Source organism: Phocoena phocoena, chromosome 5 (assembly GCF_963924675.1).
Source record: "Phocoena phocoena chromosome 5, mPhoPho1.1, whole genome shotgun sequence".
Lineage (NCBI taxonomy): Eukaryota > Metazoa > Chordata > Mammalia > Artiodactyla > Phocoenidae > Phocoena > Phocoena phocoena.
The window spans coordinates 113,909,980-113,935,773 of NC_089223.1; the positions used below are offsets into that span (position 1 = coordinate 113,909,980).

At 37.5% G+C, this 25,794-nt stretch overlaps 1 protein-coding gene across 2 annotated transcripts in view; it reads right to left on the reverse strand.

Annotated features, from left to right (window-relative positions):
* LOC136123111 (bifunctional heparan sulfate N-deacetylase/N-sulfotransferase 4) overlaps positions 1–25,794 on the reverse strand; it is a 239,054-nt gene that overhangs the window by 40,690 nt on the left and 172,570 nt on the right. For both annotated transcript variants that reach the window (XM_065877191.1, XM_065877190.1), the window contains exon 6: positions 6,495–6,677. In XM_065877191.1, coding sequence (XP_065733263.1) covers positions 6,495–6,677 — 183 coding nt within the window. The remainder of the gene's footprint in view (positions 1–6,494; positions 6,678–25,794) is intronic.

Here is a 25,794-nt window from a genome sequence, read left to right on the forward strand (position 1 = left end):
GAGACTCGACTCTACCTGTACACCATGTAAGCTAGGGAGTCCTTCAGCTCCTTGGAAACGCCTTTCCTTTCTGCGTGCACTGATCCGTAATGAATGCTCTCTCCACAGAACTCCTGTAGCACTTGATAGTCTGATTCATACTCAGACTTTTCTACCAAAGTACTCTGATTACAGAGGCACATAAATGCCAACCTCTGGGGGTGGAAGTGGGTAAAAGGGACCTGTGGTTCATGTGTGGATCCGGGGTAATAATGCCATGAGAGTTGCTTTAAGCACAAACTACCTCTGATTTATCCTAAACCCCTATGCATTCTTCACCATATCACACCACCTTTATTTCAATAAATGTATACTATTTGTATTTTCCAATGAAATAGTCTCTGACTAAAAAACTGACCCCAGGAGAAGGTGACAAGTTTACTCTGTAGCTCTGGGTATCTTCAAACAGATAACTGCACACTCTCGCATACAATACCTTATATTATTACTTACTGTTATAAGAATATCCTGTCAGGGAATCTGGATAACCAACTCAATGAAAGAAACTGTATTTTTAAACTCTTATTAATAGGTTGGTCTCATATAATGTATTCACTCATAGTATGACATTTTTAGTATGACATTAACAGACATTTCTGTAGGGCACACACAAAAATTTCAGTTTTTTATTGTTATACTTGGATTAGGGGTTCAAAATATACTTATTTTATGATGATTTTGATTCATAAAGTATGAAAGTATTATAACAATTTACATTTAATTTAATTTCATTTAATTTTATTTTATGAGCTACCTGCAAATAGTTTTTCCATGACGAAACCTCAGTAAGTTACTTGTGTGGAGAATTTGACACCTGACAAGATCATATTTGCAACTGATTGATGGGAAAAGGAAAATCCATGACTTATGTCACCATTTCTAGATGTCAGAATGTCTGACAGCCTTGTGTAATCAAAACTGTAAAGTGCTTTCTTGTAAATTAAAGAATTAAAATTGTGAGGAATTACCTGAATATTTGGGCAGCATTCCTGAAAGGTTTAAATACTATTCTGAGTTAAGAAGAGAAACGTAACCACATGGTGATTAGGAAAAATATGTCAGATGATGATGAAGTCTGTACCTCTGCTCTGACCCTGTGAAGCGATAAAAACCGTTCTGGCTATTTCACTGGAAAGGCTAAAAGATGAAAAAATGGAAGTAAAGAATATGGCATTATAGAACTCTTATTTATTTCCCCAGCTGTGGAGGTCATTACTTACGTATCAGAGTTCCTTTAATCTCAGCATCTCACCCACAAACAATTTCTAACACTTCTTCTCGGAAGGTCTCACTTTCTTACACAGCCATGAAACCATTTAGGGCTTCCCTCTCTCATGGTTAGATTATTATCCTAACTTTAGCTCCTCCTGTTCTTACCTGTCATGGAAATAAAAGCTTCTGGTATAATCTTTTTGGCCAACACTTAAAAAAATTATTTCACTCTCATCTTCAGAACACACAGATAGTTGCTCCTTGTTGCCTATCGAACCCAAATTGCTCTGGTCGTTCTCAAAGCTTCCTGACTGGCTTGTATGTGTTCCTCGAGGTTATGTCCCATTACATGGGAGGGGAAACTCGTCCCCAGGAAACAAGCGTGCCACTGTTACTGTTCCTTGTGCACACACAGCCCTCTGCTTTTGCTTATCCATTCGTGAGGTTTTAGTGACAGTAGCTACGGTACTACGCTAGGTTCTAGGTTACAAATACGAATGAATAAACACAGTCTCACTCCTTAAGGATTGCATGAGCTGGTGTATGACAAGCACAAGTGTCTGCAATACCATAAGGTAAGTGCAATAATAGAGTGATAAATAAGGCATAGAGTGGAAAAGAGAGGAAAAAATATGAAGACACATTTTTGATGTCATTTTGTTCACATAACCAGATGCTATTATGGTTTGTAAATTACACGAAGGCAAAGACCTTTCTTTTTATTATGTAGGTACTTCAGAAGCATAGGTTGCAAAAACTCACACTGAATACCCCATCAGATTCTTCAGAGGTCACAAGGTATTCCTGATATTTCATTCTACACAGACAGTCGATGGTAGAAGTAGATTTATTTTTCTAAATGTAAAACTGCCATCTTGGTGTGGTTGGGACTACACTGGCTTAGAAATAAGGCAACTTGAGCTTTAGTCCTGACTTGTCCCTAATAAGCCACGTGACTTAGAACAAGACATTTCACCTCAAGTGTCTAGAATGAGTAAGTTGGGCTAGATGTCCCTAACTTCTCCTGCTCTTACAATCTGTAATTCTCTGCAGCAGCATTCCTTCAATAGACACAAACTAATAGAATCTACAATGTGTATGTCACTAAGACCTTGTGATATGTTTATGTCACAGATGTTCAAATCTCATCGTCTCTAAGCTGGAGTTGGATGATTTCACGGCTACAATCAACTAAGGTACTAACTCCCTAAGGTCAGCACACTGTGGCTTTACTTCCCTACTTCTTTAATCCTGGAGACACTGTCCTGGAAAGAGAGAAACTGAAGCTCTTTTTTTTTTGAAACTGCAGCTCTTTGACCATAGTCTTGGTCACACAGGCAAGCAGGAAACCACATCACGCTTGGCATGTTTATTGATAGTGAGACTCTGGAGTGACTGACTGAAGATTGAGACTGAGCTAACCTGACAGCTTGAGAGCTTAAAAGCATTGATTAGTGAATGTGCAAGAATCTGACCTTCCAACTGCCTCCATGTTGTGGTTTTGGTTTCTATAATAAGAGGTAAAAAAAAAAAAAAAAAAGAGGAAACCTTATTCTTTTATACTTTGTAGTGATTATTCTACCCAAACAAAAAGGGACACGAATTAACAGAAACCCATGAGTATAATTTTAAGAATGTTACACACCAGGGACTATACTGAGGAGGATATACTCTAGGGATAGAGTTCCCTGTGTGTCCTCAGCATATATTCTCATAGTAAACAACTCCGAAAGACTCCACTTCCAGTGAAGGGCGCACATACATTCTGCATTGTACTTACCATGCTGTCCATTGACAGATATTCATATTGCACTTTTTAATTAGGTGACAAAGCAGTTTTCACATATATGGTAGTTGGTGCTAATGAAAATTTACATAAGGAGCCAAAGGGAATTAAATAGATGTTAAGATTATCATTTTGCATGTTTTTTTTTTGTGGTAATAAAAAAGTGTGAATTGAAAATCTAAGGAAAGATAACTTTTTAAAAGTGAAATGCACTAAATAAAAAGGCATGTTTATAAATACAATAAAGTACCTGTGACATTTAATTTAGAGAACGTATAGCAATGGCAGTGACACATAATATTAATCGATCCTAACTCTGTAGGGTTGTGATGAATGGACTATAAAACATTTAATTAGGGCTTCCCTGGTGGCGCAGTGGTTGAGAGTCTGCCTGCCGATGCAGGAGACATGGGTTCGTGTCCCGGTCCGGGAAGATCCCACATGCCGCAGAGCGGCTGGGCCCGTGAGCCATGGCCGCTGGGCCTGTGCATCCGGAGCCTGTGCTCCACAACGGGAGAGGCCACAACAGTGAGAGGCCCGCGTACCGCAAAAAAACCCAAAAAACAAAAAACATTTAATTAGTGTTGGTTATGCTGAAATGTTTTTTGTAAAATTAAATTCATGTTGTATAAAGGATATGATGATAACGCCTTTAGCTGTTTTACTTGATGTTATAAATACAAATATGAGAAGAGGAGAAAACCACCAGGGAAAGGAACTCAAAAGTATTATGCACTTTATCTTTACCTGATCATTTGCAGTTTTCTGACACCCTTTATGACTGGCAAAGTTTATCAGGTTTGTTTCAGTAAGTCTACTGTTCTCAAAATCTCACGTATGTGAATAATTCCCTGTTCAACTTAACCGCTATTTTGCTTTCTATTCCTTGTTTTCTTTCTTAAATATATTTGAGAATATATAGCACTTCTGTTAATGGGAAATGTTTGCAACTTTATTTTTCAGTCAAAAGAAACCATATAGGGCTTCCCTGGTGGCACAGCGGTTAAGAATCCGCCTGCCAATGCGGGGGACACGGGTTCGAGCCCTGGTCTGGGAAGATCCCACATGCCGTGGAGCAACTAAGCCCGTGCACCACAGCTACTGAGCACACGTGCCTAGAGCCCGTGCTCCGCAACAAGAGAAGCCTCCACAGTGAGAAGCCCACGCACCACAACAAAGAAACAACACAGCCAAAAAGAAAGAAAAAAAAAATAATAAATAAAATGAATAAATTTAAAAAGAGAAACCATATAAAGGATATAATTCATGTGATAAAACAGGAGTCTTTTAGTAAACATTTACTCTTGAGTGTTACTTAAATACTCTTATAATAAGCTGTTTTGATAATATATATATGACAACAATAACAAAAATCTGTGAACTCTCTGAAGCCTCTTCTGATTAATTGTATCACTTATTAAGAACTCCCTAGGAATTTACCTCTATGATGCTATTCAAAATTAAAATAGTCACACTCACAAATGTTTTGTTTGTGTATGTATATGTTCTCATGTCTTCCAAAGTGACGTAGTTCTCAAGGAATAATTCTACTTTCTCATTCTAATTTTCATTTATACCTTCAATCAACTAGCACAGTATTTCATATTTAACAAGCATTCGATCATTGTATTTAAAATCATTATAATGAGAACCTACTGTACAGCACAGGGAACTCTACTCAATGCTCTGTGGTGACCTAAATGGGAAGGAAATCTAAAAAAGAGTGGATATATGTATATGTATGACTGATTCACTTTGCTGTACAGCAAGAAACTAACACAACATTGTAAAGCAACTATACTCTAATAAAAATTAATAAAAAACAAAGTAAAACAAAATAAAATAATCATATTAACCAAACCTTATTGGAGCTGGCATGTCTTTGATTATATTCATTCCCTAACAAAATGAACAGTGTCACTGATACCAAAAGTATCAATAAATACAATTCTTTATTTATAAAAATTCACACAATATTAAGAAATACAAATTCTTCATAAAAAAAGAATTTTTTTTTTTATGAAGGAAAAGAAAGAGTAGAGCTTGGGGCCATTGACTCATTTTTTAGATCATCTGTCTGCCATATTTGTTAAGTTGCTTACTTTTTATTGTTACTGTAACCATGAATTATAGATATAAATAAACGTGTGAAAAAAGAATTGATTTACTGTCAATGATTTATCAATTTTATAAGTATGTGAGCACTTCTGAGTAACTACCACTTATGGGAGACAAAGCTTTGCCTTTATGAAATTCAACATCTACGTGGTGTGACTATATACACTACAAGAACTATGTCTTTATCTATTTATTCGTCTACTTAATATATACACCAAACATATAGCTGGTCAAGCTGCTGAATAAATCATCAAAATAAAGTATGACTTACTGGAGCAGTTTTAAAAGACATTTTGAAATATATAGCAGTGAATAAGAATAACAAGGAAATGTTCTGCTGACTTTGAGAGAAAATATTGCATTTTGTTTTTCCTTGCATTCTCAAGAGCAACTAGCCTTGCCTTATACATAGTAGATGCTCAATAAACATACGGTGGATGAATTCCTGACCATATAGACACAGAGGGGCATGTAACATGAATTATGGAATAGAAACACAGGAGAGGGAGATAGGATGGTAAAAAGTCTGTTTTGCAGTGATTTCTCATTAATGAGGATGCTAGCCCTCTACTGACTACTTAGCAGGAGACCATATGATCTGCTCTCTGCAGCCAGCTTATTGATTGTGTGGGTCAATGTAACCTGATGCATAAAGAACCGAGAAAGTGGAAGGTGGCATTTTCCTAGATAAATGGTAAGAAGCAGCTCGTTTACATTTTCATGCACTGAGGCTCAGTAGCTCCCACATAAAGTTGAATTATTCATAAAAGCAATCCTAAAACTGACAATTCCTTCTTTATTAATAGATATGATCCTAGCAAAAGATTAGATTAAAAAAAATGCACGAAGACATCTTAAAGATAGAATCTGTATGAGCATGAAGTAAAAATTGCTTCTCCCTTTTTTATTTAGACTATCTGTGTTGTGCACACACATATCAGGGTCTAGTTCTACGCTCTTAGATTATTGTGGTCCTTGGTTTCTATCTTCCTAGATACCCAATGCCTAACCATTTTGCTGCTAGTCAGTGCCCACGCTAAATGCAAGCCAAAGTGATTAGCTCTGAGAAAAAACCAACAATAAAACAACATCCTCAATGCAAAACTTCCAAACTGACTGACCAACTAACAAAATCCCAGAAAACCAAATCCAAAATGTGAACACTTAATCCATAAAACAAATAAAAAATATTACTGAAGAGAATGAAACTATTGGATAAAAAAGAAGTTTGCATTAAATGACAGTTTTAGTATCTCCAGCAGAGTTCCTAACACAAACTCGGCACTCACAAATTGCTAGTTTCTTTTCTTTCAGCCCAGGAGAGAACGTGCAGTGTTACCTGCCAGAGAGGGTCTTTCTGCTCAGGGAAGAGCTCAAAGTACTTGTTGGCTAGTTGCACTGGAGGCAGAGTTTGCAATTTCAGGTTGGTCCAGCTCTGCGCGAAGTTGGCCAAGTTCACAAAGGTGTACAGCCCGAGGCGGTCATTCCCATAGTTTGACAAATGGGTCATGAAGATGCTGATCTGAAAAATAAAAATGACCATAAATATCATATGCATATGCTCAAAAGTGGCATAGAAGCCCTAGGAAGTACCTCACCTAAACGCCGAATTTCATAAGTACATTATCATTTCAGGTGGGGTGTTATGGCTGGAATTGTGTACACCGCACCCACATTCATATGTTGAAACTGTAACTCCCAATGTGACTGTATTCAAAGATAGGTTCTTTAAGGAGGTACTTAAGTTTAAATGAAGTCATAAGGATGGGACCCTAATCTGATAGGTCTGATGCCCTTATAAAAAGACACCACAGTGCGTTCCCTCCCTCTCTCTTTCTCTCTCTCCCTCTCTCTCTGTCTCTTTCTTTCTCTATCCCTCCCCCCCGCAATGCACAGAAAAGAGGCCAATTGGGAACACAGCCAGAGGGCGGCTGTCTTTAAGTCAGGAAGAGAAGTCTCACCAGAAACTGAATTTTCTGGCACCTCGATCACGGACTTCTAGCCTCCAGAACTGTGAGAAAATAAATGTCCGTTGTTTAAACCACCCGGTCTGTGGTGTCTTATTATGGCAGCTTGCAAAGACTAATACAGGTAGAAAGCCACACATTTGATTTCTATTTCAAAGTCACTCTTAAGCTCACTCTTAAAATAAAAATTGAAATTGGGATTGGCATCCCCTCACTGCCCATTAAAAGTATGGCATTACTTTACATATCAGTTTTTCCCCCCATTGTGGAATCAAAACTATCAAATCCAATAATCTAATAACTCCCAACCTAGAGAAGAACCAGAATTAGACCAGTTCTAAAATTGAAAAAACTGTTCCAGACCTTTTTTGGTATAGATATGTATACAGGTTGAAATGAAATCAAACTCAATAAAACTTGTTTGTTTTTTTTGTGTGTGTATGGTCTAATGACTCATGAGTATGAAACGTACAGTGTGGGGAATACAGTCAATAAATATTTAATATTTTTGTATGGTGACAGATGGTAACTAGACTTATCATGGTGGTCATTTTTAAATGTATAGAAATAATGAATCAATATATTGTGAACCAGGAACTAATATAGTGTGGTAGGCCAATTATACCTCAAAAACAAACAAACAAATATACAAACTCACAGAAAAAGAGATCAGATCTGTGGCTACCAGAGCCGGTGGCAGGTAGTGGGTACTGGGGGAGGGGGAATTGGATGAAGTTAGTCAAAAGGTACAACCTTCCAGTTCCAAGCTAAATAACTATGAGGGATGTGATGCACAATATGATAAAGATAACGAACGCTACTCTATGTTATATATGAAAGCTGGTAAGAGAGGAAATCCTAAGTTCTCATCATAAGGAGAAAATATTTCTTTGCTTATTTCTTTTTTCTTTTTTTTTTTTTTTTTGTGGTAGGCGGGCCTCTCACTGTTGTGGCCTCTCCCGTTGCGGAGCAACAGGCTCCGGAAGCGCAGGCTCAGCGGCCATGGCTCACGGGTCCAGCCGCTCCGCGGCATGTGGGATCTTCCCGGACCGGGGCACGAACCCGTGTCCCCTGCACCGGCAGGCGGACTCTCAACCACTGCGCCACCAGGGAAGCCCTCTAATTTCTTTAATTCTGTATCTATATAAAATGATGGGTGGTCACTAAACTTATTGTGGTCATCATTTCATAACGTATGTTAAGTCAAATCACACCTTAAACTTATACACTGCTGTATGTCAATTACATCTCAATAAAACTAGAAGAAAAAAATAATAGAGCGTTAGTTTGCATAAGAATTAAAAAAACAACATTCTGATAAGGTAGTGTAAGTCAAAGGTATCAGGTTCATGGAATGCCCTTTACTAGAATGCTGAAAAGGATCCTCTGAGGAAAGCCCATTAAGATGATTAAAGATACTCCTCACCAAGGTTGAAGGTGGGGAAGAGAGTGGGAGAACTTGGCCTATTCCCTGTAAATATCACCTAAAAAGTATATAGAGCTTACTATGTGCTAGGCATAAATCTAAGCCCTTTACTTGTATGGAATGATTAAGTCCTCACAACAATCTTATAAGGCAGGTACAGTTATTGTCCCCTTCTACAGATGAAGAAACTGAGGCACAGTGAAATAATTTGTTCAAGTCTCACATCTAGTCAATGGCAGAGCAGAATTTAAAAGCTAGGCAAATCTGACACATGATATATCTGAAACCTTCACCCAAATAGTTTTATGTATAGAGTTTGACATCCATCATTGTTTTCCATTTGCTGTTTTGAAAATAAAAGACAAAGAATATCTATTTATAGAAGAAAGTGGAAAATTTATGTAAGTATTATCTTGGCAACTTAAAGTCTTTTTTTTAAAAATCAGAATGACAGATTTGCCGTTTTGAAAATAAAAGACAAAGAATATCTATTTATAGAAGAAAGTGGAAAATTTATGTAAGTATTATCTTGGCAACTTAAAGTCTTTTTTTAAAAAATCAGAATGACAGAACATAAATTATTTTTGGAATCTTACATGAAAACTTTTCAGACAACGATTTATAATATTTGAAAAGAATTTTACTGACAGACTGCAAATTTATCTTTGAAGGCAGTATCACTCCTATCATATTTCCAGTCCATTTCTACCCCCCCCCCCGCCCCCCGCCCAGGGTATATTCAAAGCTTTTTATTCTGAAGGTCAAAAAAAGAGAAAAGCTATTTTAAAGAATATTCTTTACATAGCTTGCTTGGATAGAAATTTAAATTAAAGCCCTCAAATGCTAGTTGATAAAATGATCTTAAGATTCATGTGGAATCACTTGAACAGACTCAGGGTAACTATGTCACTGATTTTTACATTGGCCAAACTCTCCCTCACTCTTAAGCTCTTTTTCTTTTTTTCAAATAGGAAGTGCCCTCTTGGCAGGACTTTAATTATAGAGTTTTTAGAACATAACATAGTATCAGTACTTGATGACCATATAATTGCAATCATTGTCATGAGAACTTCTTTGTAATCACCACAAAATAATATGCATTTGATCCCAATAAGTATGCATTTATCTCATGTTGCTACTGTAATTAAGAAATAAGACAGTATGAGCAGTGTTCTCCATGATAATTATAGTTTCTTGGGGCTGAAAAACCCGGCTAGCGCCTGAATGCCTGAAGAAATACAATAACCTCCTAGAAATCTGCCACCTGCCCTCTAGCACTGTTATTTTAAGACGGAACTTTAAGGCACCTGTAAGTGTCTAAAATCTGCCAAAACTGTAAATAAAAATACTACTTGAAGAATACTGTAAAAATTATTTTTATATCATGGGCAGATGTATACCATTTTGTTAGGGTATTGCCATAATGCTTCTAAATGATTTTGTGGCCCACTAGCTCTAAGTCATTTATCCAGAATCTCTTTAGGAGAACAAGCCTTGCTTTCTGAAGGAAGTATAACACTGATGCAGGGCAAACGGAAAATCCACCTTTGGAAGAAAGCAGGGTCTGGAGATGTTGCATGGTTCTAAGCTGATGCATGCTTCTGCATTTAAATGTTCTTTTGTCAAGAAGAAAGATGAGCACCCTGGCCACAACAGTTGAAATCATTGTGTACAGGGTAGCATGTGTACATGCTTTACTGGTTAGAAATATATTAGTGCTGGTACATGGTCAATTGACTGCACTTTCAGAAGAAAGATTCTGCAAGCACAGCTTAACTGTGCATATCTGACTTGCTAAAAGCAGCTATTGTGCAGACAGAACATTTTAGTTTTAGTATTTCTGGCCACATGGCTTGTTTATAAAAAGAAAAAGAAAAACCTATTCGGAGAGTGTAGGAAGAATAAGACAAATTAAGAATGTATGTGGTCTGAAGCATAAATAAGGGAAGTGGAAAGAAATGCAGTATGAAATATTTGCAAGTAATTTTTCACAGACATAATATATTGCTATTATTTTTTATATGACAGTGTATGTTCCTCCACTTATTCTGTGCTATTATATATTTGTTTATTTTGATTGTTATTTCCTTAAGGATACAGTAAGACTGTTCTGGCTCAATACTCCCCAAAGTATCATCTAGAAAAGGTATGACTGCTACATTGGTGCAAATGGTTTGCAGATGCAAACCCACTGTACCTTGAAATATTGCAGCTCAGAGATCTGCATGGATTCAACAAGCAGCAGTTTACCTCTCACATGATAAAGATGGGCAATGATACCGTGTTCGATGGATGAGTTTAAGAATAAGATATAAAATGCTAATGTCAGCAGGCCACCTGCAGCAGGCCTTCCAGAGGGGTCACCGAGGTCGGGCTTCTATCACCAAGCTGGCCTCTGGGCTGCCCCCCACCTTGTCATTGACGCTGCTACATATGCCCCTTCCTCAACTCTCAACACTCTCAACTCCATTATAACCGAACAAGAAACAAATCTACATTCTACCTTTTACCTGTTGTAAAAATTAAAAACCAATCTTGAAGGTACTCTCATAGTCTAATTATTCATTAAAAATATATAACAGCATTTCTCAATGTCAGATGCAATATGCATGCACTAAATTTAGGAAGATCATTTACCTGTGGAATAAATCCATTTAATGATGTGTCTAGAGTCCAAGGAAAAAGGAGGTTTTAAATAAAGTGATGTATAAATCTTGATAATAGGGAATTGCGTAAAAATAATGGAACTCTAAGGATAATCTTTAAATGTGGGTAAAAGCACTGCCTGTTGTAGAGACAAACAGGATAGTGTCAATATTATGTAAATGTGGGCAAGTGGCTGTTCTTCTGAGTCTTTAGCTGCAAGTCATACAATTGTTTTGTATAGCATTTTACTTTGCCTCTCTTACTAAGTAGAAAGGATAAAGGAAAAAGGGAAAAATAAAATAAAAAACAAAGGCTTTATTTTATCCAGAAAATGAAGCATCAACCCTCTCTAAATTGAGCTAAAATATTTTCAGACTGCCAATACCAGAATAATTTTCTGGCTTTTCCTACTTGTATGGCAAGCACAATGTCATTGTAAATTGTATGGATATTAATATCCATAACCAGAATATCAAGTATAGTATCTTAAATTAGAATTTAAAATCTTTTTAGAGCATGTATTCTTATTTAAAGTACACATTAAATATTTGGATATCAGTTCTGTGTCTTATAGTGCCTCTAAAAATGATATCATTTACAGAGTTGTTGGATATATAGCTCATAGGAAAAACACATTATTATAATAAATACAGAAACGATAGCTTTGCAGAGAAAGAAGAGATGTACCCTGTTTTAAGGCAGCTTGCCCTGTGCTCATGACACAGCACGGAACTTTTCAAGACAAACATTAAATATTAGCAGTTAGTTTCCATTTTTGCCTCTGTGGCCCTGTCAGTGTACTGCTTTTCATAAAGAGTCCATTGTGTCTAAAAATATGTCCATTAGTTTGTTAAATTATTGATTAGGCTTTTAGTTCTCATAAAATGTGAAGATAGACAGAAAAAAGGGGAAGGCATCTCTGATGGCTCATCGTATGTGCTTTGGCATCATACTCATATTTTTCCTATAAAAGGCAATTTTATGTCTTCATTTTTTCTGAATATGGGCTGGAACCATACAAAAGATACTAAGAGTCAGATCACGCTTAACATTACCAATTTGCATGCCGGTACATTTCCAGATTTAAACACCAATGACGTAATTGTTGTGAAATAATTAGAGGCCCCCCTAGTATTACTTTTTGGTCCTGGGCAACTAATAAGTTGGTATATGCATACATCTATGTCCTCAGATGCCAAAAGTAAGGAATATTTGCCCAAACCTAATATAATTATATTACTCTGCCACTCAATCTAAAACCCATCGTTAGACTGGAATTCACTATTGAGATATACAAGTTTATTTTTTAAAAAATGTATCATATATTGAATGACTGGTCAATGACTGATCTTTTTTAAACACATGATGTTTTTGAATCTTAATGTGAATTTATTTAATAACTTTGCCATGGGATTTTATGTTCATTTTTGTTGTATTGATTAGGTACTAAGAACTCATCCTAATTTTTAAAGAAAAGGAAATTAAGCTCAAAGGGTTTAAGTGATCTTTCTGAGACTATAGAGGAAATCCTAGCAAATCAGTGCTCAAAGTTGGGCATGTGAGTTCAGAATCAGTGCTTTCTCACATCCAGTGTTCTGCCAGAGACTTTGGCAGCAAGTTCATCTAACTTCTATTTTCTGCTTTTCCTCCTTCTATTATTTTAATTATCTGGTAGATTTTATTTGTAACAATATTAGGTTAAAACTAATATTTCTTTGTGTACTTTTCCTAGAATTGATCCAACATAAAATTTCACTTATGTATTAAAATTTTTTAGAAGTATAAGAAATAAAAGTCAATATTTATATTTCTACATACATACATTTCAACTGATTATTGACTCTGAACATTTCAAGATAATTCACACTGAAGAGAGAAATGGTTATTTCATTTGCAAAGATTAGCATATATATATATATATTTTTTTTTTTTTTTTTTTTTTTTTTTTGCGGTACGCGGGCCTCTCACTGTTGTGGCCTCTCCCGTTGCGGAGCACAGGCTCCGGACGGACACACAGGCTCAGTGGCCATGGCTCACGGACCCAGCCACTCCATGGCATGTGGGATCTTCCCAGACCGGGGCACGAACCCGTGTCCCCTGCATCGGCAGGCGGACTCTCAACCACTGTGCCACCAGGGAAGCCCTAGCATATTTCTTAATATAAATGTGTTATAGAAATTAAAAGTAACTCCAACCTTCCAATCTTAAAGAAACATGTTTGATTTTAACAGACCCTTCAAGATATATCCCTCTAAGAACTACTCTTAGAAGGAGAAAGAAAAAGAGGAGAAGAAGAAAGGAATAAAGAATGGAAAGAAAGAAGGAAAGAAGGAAGGGAGGGAAGCATGGAGGGAGGGAAGAAGGCAGGTGGGCAGGAAGGAAGAGAACAAAAGGAAGAAAGAGAAGCAAAGAATAGCTCCAAAATCAAACACATCTCACCATCTGTAGGGCAGATGGACAGGAAAAAAGTAGGAATGATTTAGTTCATGGCTTTAAATCTCTACTGAGTAAACTGAACTCTACTGAATCTATTGATTCAACCACTCAGGAAACTTAAGTGAAACCACTAAGCAGAGGGAGCTCTTTTGCTCCACGTGACTTTCAATGTGGTTTCATGTAAGATGTGCATCACCACAGGCATTTATAATTAATTACTATTCTTAGTTGATGTTTTAATACCCCACACCCTTGACTATTAAAAGGAAGACTTTTCTTGGGTGTGTAAAAAAAAACAAACAAAAAAACCCCAAACTAAACCTTTTCTCATAAACCAAACTAAACCTTTGTTTTTAATTTGGAGCAGGTTTAATGAAGAAAATAATGCTAATCAAACAGTTTAAAAAACAAAAGACTTAGTAATTAAAATATTATCCTGGGAGTCTCTATTGCATGTCAGAAAATATAGAGAAAGGACTTTGGGTTGCTGTTATAATTCACATTGGTTTGGTTTGCACACAGTGGGACAGTAGCAATGTGAAATTTGGAACCAGAATGTCTGGGTTTGAGGACTGTCTCTGTCTTACCATATCAATTAATTTCTCTGAATCTCTGACTTTTCTACTGTAAATGGAAACAATACCTTATTTTACAGTTCTATGTGATGCTCCAATGAGTTGGGGAATTCCAAAATATTTTGTAAAATGAAAAACATTGTATAAAATTTATCATCATTATGCACATTCAATTAAGGTAACTATGGAGTAGTTAACATATCAAATATAATTTTAAATCAGTTGATATATATCTCAGCGATAATAATATCTTTTGGAAGCAAAGTCGGTGTTTCTTTGTTCCGCTGAAATAACTGCATATATGGTGCTTATGATAATTACTGTGATTTCTAGTCAAAACAGAAAATATTGGGTATATTTACACCAGAGTAAAAATCACTGTTTGATACCTAATATATGAAGCTCTTTTGTAGTCTTCATGTAATTTCTTAATAAATGCAAGTTTTATCCCCCAGAATCACCTCTGACAGCTGCAGTTAAAAATCAGTATAGGAGATTGTTAAATGGAATCCTTTGTTTCATTTCAAAAAGTGCCATGAGGAGATTTTAGAGACAGGACTCAAGGGTGGTAGTGCCATGAGCTGCTGTCTGCTTTGCTTTACCCCATGCACCCTAAATCAAAGAGCAACTCCAGCCCTCTCCCCTGCCCTTAAAGGCACTCACCGCTTGCCATATTATGTATTTGTTTGGTTAGTTATTGTTTCCACGCTCCCATGTTAGAATGTAAGCTCCCTGTGTCTAGACACTCTACTGCTGCTATATCCTCAGGGTTTGTAAGAAGTTTGGCAATACTAGGCGCACAACAAATATTTATTGAATAAACAAATGAATCCTTGGTATCATACACTTCTTTTGCTAGTAGAAAATGTGAAATAACTTAATTGCTTTCCAATTATTCCCATATTCTAAAGATGTGAGGGGAAAACCAAAACATTCTATCCTCAATCCCTGAAAACAGCTGGCATTTAACAGGATACAATGAACTGCTAAATTACATTTTTTTATTTGTGTTTTCCATTTCCATTATCAGACTAAATGCAACAGAAGTTCCATTCCGCATCTGATTATTTACCAGTGTCCCAGTTTTTCAGTCATAATATTTGGTTAGTGAATTATTAACGAATCAGGACTGTTTTGATTCAAGACCAACTAGAGTGTAAACACTGGTCCTCCTGAATAAAGAAGTTGGGCAGTGATTTCGTCAAAGCAGTCGGAAATAGGGCAGCTGTTCTAAAGGAGAACGGGCTTCTGCTCTATTTCAGTGAGTAGGAGCTTAACTCTCCATTTTTCTTGTACATTAATAGAGGCCTAAGTCATTAAAAGGCAACACATGCTCACAACCACATTGTTATTGCATGTATTTGTGTTTTGTCCTGCTTTAATAGTCAAGTCAGAACTGAGGTTTTAGATGTGACAGTAATTGCCTTTTAGAATGCCCTGATTTTGGACAAAGATCTACCATTTTACACAAAGACAAACTACCAAAGCTGCTTTCCATCTGAGCTACTTGGCACTACTCTCTTTTCAAGAAAAGAAATCTCCTTTCCAACCATGTTGCAGTGATGCCACATAAAAGTCATGGAAGTGCAAATTCATATCACGGGCAGTTCAGCCCCTGGGTAGAGAAAACATGTCCATTAGTGATTGGCGTAAGCTGCAGTAACAGCCTCAGAGTTCAACAGTTTTCAGGGAGAAAAAAAGTAATTTTTATTTATTCAAACAATCAACCAATTGACAAATATTTATTGAATGCCTACTAAGTGCCAGTCTATTAGGAACTGGAGATATAATTGTGAATAAATTATGAATAGTTTTTGCCTAAAGGAGTCTAGGATTAAGTGTTGATATAGAAAAGAACGTAGCAGATTATAATACAATGTGAAGTGGAAATTCCCTGCTCTACGACATCACACAGATGCAGGCAGTTGGGCATTGATCTAAGACTTGTGGAAGGCTTCTTGAAAAAAAAAAAAAAGAACCTTGGAGCTAAGATCTGAAAAGTGATGAGTTAGGGACACTTCAGGTGAGAGGATAGGTTGGAGTAGAAGTGGGTGACATGAGGCTGAGGTCATGTGTTAGAAGAAGGAACTGTGTATGTGAAAGGCAGTTGGTGAAAGTTTACATTCCAGAAACTAAAAATGCAATGTAGTCCATGCAAGGGGGTAAGGTAGCAAGAGAAAAGAAAAGACCAGTCATATCAATCTTTTAAATTCTTGAAGGGCTTGGGCTTTAATCCTAAGAACAATGGAGAAACACTGACAGATTTTGCGTAGGGGTGAGAGATAGTCAGATATGCATTTTAGGAAATATATCCTGAGTGCCTTATGAAAAAGGGTGAAGATTAGAGGTCAAGAGTCATTTAGGAGGTTTTTCTAGGCATATAATTGGGAGATAATGATGACCTGGCCAGTGGCCATGGGAAAGGAGAGAAATTAAATAGATTTGAGTGATATTAAGATAATCAATCTCCAGCAGTGATGTCAGCAATGTGGTGGAATAAGATGCCCCTTATTTGTGTCTTTCCTTCAAACAATAACAATCTGGCATACATCCATGGACCAAAGTGCCTTTGAGAGAGCTGTGGGATCCAGCATCACATGCCAAGGGACCTAGAAGGAGTCTACCCAACCTGTGTGTGTGTGTGCTGGTGGGGGGACAGTAATAGGCATACAGACCTCAGTCCCAGCTGTGGTCCCTGCAGTGGCCTATGAACTGAGTCTGGCCCCTCTTGGATTCGGTCCAGGGGTCCCTGGAGAACACTGTCTTAGACAATCACCCATTGATGAGAGAGCCCTTGTGGAAGTCCAGATTCCAGTGGAGAATTTCCAGCACATCACCGTTAGAGAGAAAAAAATATATGAGTTTGGATGCATTGGAGAGGGTAAGAGGAAGAGTTTGAGTTTACCTCACATCATCTTTCCCCCAAGACAGCATAGTTCAGGGCCAAGAGACATTTTCTCAACCCATGATTTCTCCTGAGGGGGAAGTGAAAGCTTGTGAAGGAGCACCCAGCTTCCTCAGCTATGCAGGGTGCTGCCAAAGAGGGCTACGTGTCTCACTCCATCCAGCATGCTGAGTCATGAGCTGTATGACTGGGAGGTGGGAAGAGGCAGGGAGAGCAGCAGATAAGACTCTCAGAGGGATTCAAAGGTTGTGGATCCTACTAACTGCTTCTCAGACTCCATCAAGAAGCCCATCCAGGAGCCTCTGGGCATGCCTATCTGCAGATTCCCCCAAATGGCCTTCAGGAAACCCCAGAGCCCTGCACACCTCACCCACACACACTTCTACCCTGTGGCCGGCTCTCAGTGCACGCTCCAAGGGCAGCAAGAGCCTCGGCAGACAACTAATGAACGTGTGCAGGGAACCAGGCAGACTTGGTGGCCTACTAAGAGACTACAAATTTCAGCTTTAGCTCCACCCCTGGGAAAGCAAAAGGGAGACTGTCAGAAGCCATGCTGGTACGTTACAGGATTAAGAGAAGGCATACAATTAAGAACTCTCTCAAAAGAGAGAAGTGTGGAGAAAGTGTATTTAAGAAGGACTGAGAAAACCTCAGAATCTCTAGCAGGGCTGAAGGAAGGTATTTCTCTCCCAAAGTCAGTTACTAAAGACTGGAGGAGGTGATTACTACTTCAAACGTGAAGATGGAGATGCAAGACTGCAAAGAAAATGAAAAATCAAGGAAACACCAAAGGATCACAGTAATCTTCCAGTAACTGACCCCAAAGACATGGAGGTCATGGGATATTATTCAGCCATGAGAAAGGAGGAAATCCTGCAATTTAAAACAATGGATGGACTTCGTAGGCATTCTGCTAAGTGAAATAAGGTAAACAGAGAAAGACAAATACTATATGATATCACTTATATGTGGAATCTAAAAAAATCTAAAAAAGTCAAACTCATAGTAACAGAGAGTAAAATGGTGGTTACTAGGGGCTCTGAGGTGGGAGAAATGGGGAGATGTTGGTCAAAGGATACAAGCTTCCAGCTATAAGAGGAATAAGTTCTGAGGATCTAACAGACAGCATAGTGATTATAGCTAACAATACCGTATCATATACTCTATTATATACTCAAAAGTTGCCAAGAGAGCAAATCGTAATTGTTCTCACCGCACACACACACGCACTCACACGTGCATGCACACACACACACACAATGATAATTATGTGAGGTGATGGAGGTGTTAACTAACCTTACAGTGGTAATCATTTTGTGATGTATGTGTATCAAATCACCTTGTTGTACATCTTACACTTACACAATATGTCAATTATATCTCTATAAAGATGGAAAAATAATGAATCTCTAATGACCTGTGTTTGATCATATGTGAAAAGTGAAACAAAGAAGTGATCAAAGATGACACTCAGTTTTCTGGTTTAGGTAACTGGATGGATACTGGAACAATTTTACCAAAATAGGAAACAATAGAGGAATGAATAGAAGAAAAGATTGAGAAACAAAAGCTCTAAAACAGTGGTTATAGAGAACCAGACAGGAAGTTAAAAAGGGAAGCACAGGCTCTTGCTATGGCTGCTCTGAGGGGTCTGTTGATACCACATACATTTACAGAGACTCCAAGCTGTATGATATTCTCCAGTATTTTGTCAGTTAGAAGCCAGCTATAGATCTGAAGGGAGCAGACAGTTGAATTCTTCCAGAATTGGAGATTTGCCAAAGTAATGGAATGGAAGAGAAGTGGGACAAGGGGTTTCTTAGTAATGACTGGCAGACAGAGACTGAAATTATCTCAAAGTATTTTCTGTAAATTAACAACATTTTCAATCTTTTAAAGTATATTTTTATACTTTTAAACTACTCACTTTATAGATACACAATGTCATAAGGAATGGGGAGGAAGAATTCTGAATACTCTGGTACAGGTACCTGCACTGCATATGAAACAGTACAGTGTTATTTGAAAGTAATCACAAGTTAGTTAAAAATGTATATTGCAAACTCTATGGCCACCAGTAAAAATCTTTTTAAAAGAAGTATAATTGACATGCTAAAAGAGGAAATAAAATGGAGTCATTTAAAATGTTCAGTTAGGGCTTCCCTGGTGGCGCAGTGGTTGAGAGTTCCCCTGCCGATGCAGGAGACGCGGGTTCGTGCCCCGGTCCGGGAAGATCCCACATGCTGCGGAGCGGCTGGGCCCGTGAGCCATGGCCGCTGAGCCTGCGCGTCTGGAGCCTGTGCTCCGCAACGGGAGAGGCCACAACAGTAAGAGGCCCGCGTACCGCAAAAAAAAAAAAAAAAAAAGTTCAATTAAAACCAGCAAAGACCAAAAAAGAAAGGGGGGCAAGAGCAAATGCAACAAATAGAAAACAGTTATAACATGGTAGATACTAATCCAACTATCAATAATCCCATTAATTGTAAACGTTCTAAATCCAACAATTAAAGATAGAGATGATAAGAATGGATTAAAAAAACAAGACTCTATATGTTGTCTACAAGAAACCCACTTTAAATATGACTCAACCAGGTTAAAAGTAGAAGGATGGAGAAAAATATGTCATGCTGACATAAAACAAAGAAAGCTAGAGTACCTATTTTTATTTTAGAAAAGTTGGCTCCAGAACAAGAAGGATTTCATGAATAAAGAGTACATACATTGCCAAGAACAGACACCAGACTTTGCGCACTCACACATATACTCTTCACACACACACATGTGCAGGTACACTCATGCACATATGCTCTCAGACGTATTCACTTGCACATCCATATGTAGACTTGTGTGCACACCTACACAAACTCCAAGCTACTGGGGAGACAAGCAGACACAGTCAACATTGGGAGAAGGAAAAATCTTTGGGTTTAAAATCACAACTTTCAACTTAAAATATTTATAATGTTCTTATAACTAAAAGTGGCCAGAGAGTTATGGATTCTGGTTAAGATAGTCTTATTGAATCCCCTACCCTGCAGGAAGCAAGGTTCAATGTAGCACATGTAGAGTTCTTATACAATAATCTTATTATATAATCATATGTTTTCCAGTAATAGTTCTTTAATAGCTCACAGTGATATGGTACCTTTAAAATTATTTTATCTAAACACTTTAACATAGGTAATGCTTATATCTACGTTAAAACTTGCTTTAACATGGGTTAAATCAATATCCATGTATAATATTGATTTGAATTAACTTTTTTTTTTTTTTTGCGGTACGCGGGCCTCTCACCGTTGTGGCCTCTCCCGTTGCGGAGCACAGGCTCCGGACGGACACACAGGCTCAGTGGCCATGGCTCACGGACCCAGCCACTCCGTGGCATGTGGGATCTTCCCGGACCGGGGCACGAACCCGTGTCCCCTGCATCGGCAGGCGGACTCTCAACCACTGCGCCACCAGGGAAGCCCTGATTTAACTTTTGAGAGGTATTGTTTCTCACTGAAAAGTATCTGTGATTTGGTTTTTTTTTCTTTGTTGCCTTTTAGTAAAGAAGTCATGTAAAGGATATGAATGGTGTTCCACCTAACGCTAAACGAACAATATTAGAATAACTCCTCTATTGAAACATCATGATTGACAAATAATATCAAAATACATATTTAAAAACAGGGGTACTGAAATTTTGATTAAAGTGAGCCAGGCGGCTAAAATGACCCTACTGTGTGATAGTCATCTCAGTGACTTGTGACCTTTATGGTTTTGCAATGGTCAGATATGAAGAAAAAATTATCTTTTCATTTCACCATTTTTTAAACTTCTGTCTACCATTTTCCTATTTTCTGCTTTATATTGTATGCTGATATAACTATGGGTTTTGCTGGCCTCAGTCTTTTTATTGAACTAGCAAAATGTCCTATAATTTCAAAACTGTCAAAATCTGATCTGCATGCCAGAAGGCTATATTTTTAAATACATGAATAGCCTTGTGAACAAAAACATTCCTGTCAAGTGTGCATTTTTCAGTACCAAAACAGCTCCATCCTTGGTTATCTGTCACAGCAGTTCTTTGAGATCTGAGTGTTTAACATGTATCATCTCCTGACAGTCTACCATTACAGATCACAGTCTGCTATTACAGATTAAAAAGTATAGTCCATTCACTGCTGTTGGATCTCCTGGAGCACTTGGATCTGGTAACTCAACAAGCAGCTGCAGTAACACAAAAGGATTGCTGAAACAGAGATTTTGGACTGACAGAGCACTAATTTTAATAATGACAAACTGTCTCAGAATTCAACACTTTTCATATGCATGACCCTTTTGCTCCTGAAACGAAGTAATTTACGTGCCTGAAAATTGTTCCTGTGCTTTAATTTGGTACTTGTATTGATATACAAATGTGTTTTTACTTCAGCACATCTGACATAAGAGTTAAATGTTGCCTTTGTAATGTTTCTTCAATGAAAGGACAAAGAGGCAACATGTGAATGAAATGTTTTCTCTCTTCTGTGTTCTCATAGCATTTTGAATATGGCTTTATACGCTTGTTTATTATATTTTAATTAATTAATTATTTTTTCCACCGGATTGTGAGCATATCTGGAGCAGGGAAAAATTTTATACATTTCTTTATCTTGGACTCTGCGTAGTTCCTGGCATAAGACAGAACAGGAACCACACACTCATATGAATGTAGGGGCCAGCAGTTAAAGTATAATACAATAGTTTGGATTTATAAATTTAAGAAAGCAAATCAAAAACAAGATGCACACGATAGAAAGCTCAAATTCACATTCAGGACAATCAGGGGTGGTGGTGTCAGTATTGACCTAGCAAGCCCATGCTTTGCTCTCTACTCTCCAGTAGATGGCCATGCTTCTTTTCAAGGCTTCATATAAACTTTGCTAATACATTTCCATTTTTAAGTAATGGTGAACAATATTCCTCCCAAACAAAACACATCTGTGAATTGAATTTAGGTCATGCGTTGACAGTTTTTTAAACTTTGAAGAAGGTACTCAACAAATATATAAATGGCTAAAAGCAGGGCATCAAAAGTTATATATTTCATAGACCACTCATTTTGAAGCATGGTTTCACTAACCAGTTGTTAGTATTTTAAAACTTATCATTTATTAAAACCTACATTTATATTAATTAATAAAACTAATAACTATTCTACAGAAAATGAGTTTAAAGTCATAAAAATACTTTAAAAAAATAAAAGGCAAACAAAAAAAATAAATAAAATGAAGTACAATTTCTTTTTTGGCTACACAAATTTATAAATCAAGAGCATAAAGAGATAGTTTTCAAATTGAATGAGTGCTTGCAAATTTGAAAAGTTGATTTTCCTTTAATTTAAATATTTTAAGCCACCATATAGTGATCAAACAATCTTTCACTTATCTCCTCATGAATTTCTAAATTTCAGTGATGGGATCTGTGAGGCACACTAAGCAACTGTGTAATATTGTTACAAGTAAAATGAAATTTCCATTGACTTTTCTAAAAAGTGAACCCCCAATATTTTTTCCTTTAAACATCCATATTGAAATTTAGAAAGTCATGAAGAGAGAACTGAAAGACTGCTTGATCAATATATGGCTACTTAAAATATTCAAATTAAAGAAAAAACAACCTTTTAAATTCTTCAAGTACTCATGCAATTTGAAAATCTCTTTGTGCTCTTAATAAAATTATTGTTAAATATAATGCTAATATTTTCATGATATCACCATTTAATAGGGAAAAACAGATGTAAAAAGAAAGTATTGAACAATTTCAGCATTTGTCCTAGTTTTATGGAGTTATACTTACCTGGAACCGTTGACAATTATTATGTAGAAACAAAATATAATCCAGTGGGGGCGTGGGGGCTTCCCTGGTGGCGCAGTGGTTGAGAGTCCGCCTGCCAATGCAGGGGACACGGGTTCGTGCCCCGGTCTGGGAAGATCCCACATGCCGCGGAGCGGCTAGGCCTGTGAGCCATGGCTGCGAAGCCTGCATGTCTGGAGCCTGTGCTCCACAAAGGGAGAGGCCACAACAGTGAGAGGCCTGCGTACCGCAAAAAAAAAAAAAAAAAAAAAAAAAAAAAATATATATATATATATGTATAAAATCCAGTGAAAATGTCAACAGAGAAAGAAAGGTAAAAATTATGAAAACAAGCAATGCAAACATGTTATAAGGCTGTTGGATGAACACAACAGATAGCATTTTCTTTGAAAACAGAGAGGAGGTCTTCAGTGTATTGGAACAGTCCAGGAAGAATTCACAAAATAAAAGGAACTTCAATTATACTTTGAATATAAGTATATTTTGACTATCTCTAGAAGAAAGTGTTTGGTATTATTTCACTTTGGATAGGAAGGAAAGTATGAAAATGGGATCTATAAGGCACACTGGAGAATGGCAAGTTTTATGAGCTGATGATGTTCCCTTAAAATTTAGTCATTGAAGCACTAACCCCCAATATGTCAGAATGTGACTATTTGGAGATATAAACTTTAAAGAAGTGATTACGCTAAAATGTGGCCTTTAGTATGGGCCCTAATCCAATCTAGCTGGTGACATTATAAAAAGAAGAAAGTGATACCAAGGATGTATGAGCACAGAGAAAAGACCATGTGAGGACACGGCAAGAAAGTGGCCGTCTGAGAGCCAAGGAGAGAGGCCTCAGGATCATGGACTTCGTCTCCAGAGCTGTGAGAAAGTAATTGCTGTTTAAGCCACCTGGTCTGTGGTATTTTGTTATGGCGTCCCCAGCAAACTAATGAGCACACCATTTTAGTAGGAGTAGAGGATTTATGTAGATAGACAGTGGGATGTAGCTTAGGAAAGCCTGGGGCCAGATGAAGGAGATCATTGAATCAACCAGCACTGAGAAAGATATTTATGGGGTGATAAGTGAAGGCGTGGGTGCCATATAACATTGGGGGCTTGTTTCACTGTCTTATGTAGTAGAGAAGTATTGGTCCATGCAGCACCCCTACTTCATTCTTGGAATTGAACAAGGAACTGAATGTCCATCAAATTCTTTAGAACGTAGAGGCAAGTCCCTGGATTCACTGAGCAACACTTTGGATGGATGCAGAAAACACTTTCTTGTAGCTGTTTACTGTTTTCCTGCAAGTTATTTTCCACCTTGTGTGAAGATTTCACATTGCCAATTCTTGGTGAAGAAAAATATTTGTGACATGAGCAATTAGGCTGTGAACCTAAACAAGGGAGCGGGTTGTACACTATTGAGGATTGTCTAATTTTTAAAGTACTATAAACCTCTTACATTTTTGTTTACAGTTTATGGTTTTGCTCATTACCATGTATTTTTTGGTAGAACTAATTTTTTTTTTTTTTTTGCGGTACGCAGGCCTCTCACTGTTGTGGCCTCTCCCATTGCGGAGCACAGGCTCCAGATGCGCAGGCTCCGCAGCCATGGCTCATGGGCCTAGCCGCTCCACGGCATGTGGGATCTTCCTAGACCGGGGCACGAACTCGTGTCCCCTGCATCAGCAGGCAGACTCTCAACCACTGCGCCACCAGGGAAGCCCAGAACGAATCATTTTTTGATGGGAAAAATTGATTTCTCTTACTCTTAGATACCATCTGAGGCTTCATTCAATGAGAGAATGAGAAACACGTGATGAAAGAAGGAAAGAGAAATCCAGCAGCTTACATGGCTCTGGATCTTCCATATCTCTGTATCTCCTGCCTGCTTGTTGGCAAATAACAAACAGAAGTTTTGAATATTTTTATTTGAGTACAGAGGGCTTAGACTTATGAACCCCTTACAAACAAAGGAACTCACAGGAGGACTGAGAAAACCAGAAAAGATAAGAGAGAGTTATGCATTTTAGTGAGTATATGATATTATCTGTCAGATAGGCCTATGTAGGTGCTTTTTAAGAGGTGCATAATAGCAATGAGTCCATTGTGAATTACACTCAGAAAACAACGATGCAGTGACAAGAGGCAAATATGAAACCAAGTATTCCTAAACATGCTAAAGTTTGGTTCTCAAAGAATCTGAATTCAAAATCAGTTTCTAGAGGAGAAACCAGGTAATTTATGAATAAAGACTTTTAAGAATATCTGGGTCTAACTTGGTATGCTCTAAGAAGCAGCAGCAAACTCTTTGATTGCTGTAAATATTAAGGTACTTCAAAAATTAAATGTGATTTTTTAACGTCAAGAAAGAGCTAGATAAATAGAAATTAGCAAATATTGTGACAGTGGAATCTGGATTGTTTTGAGAATCATGCAGGAGAACATTTCAAACCTGAGCAAGAAAGAGGTCAGTGCTTAAGTGAGAAGTGTTTAAGGAAACGTCCACCTGCACATACCTCTCTATAAGGTTTAGTGTCGAGTTTTCGATTAAGGCTAAATTGACATTCAGCTGCAGCTACACAGAAGAGGCTCTGTGATTAAAACTTATAAGCATCTCCTGTCTGCCTGTTGGCACAAAAACAAACTGGCATCCATGTGTAGATCTGTTCCCTAATTATTCTATGAAATCCCAAGCTATCTAGCTGAAGGTAATTTGGCATTTAAAATGCCTGAAATGTTAGATAATATCTTTGCTCACCTGGAACACATTCAGTTCATTTACTAAAGTAATGAGTTTATTTTCCCTATGCAATTTAACTTTTTCACCTTTTGGACTACAGGTGGGCAAAGGA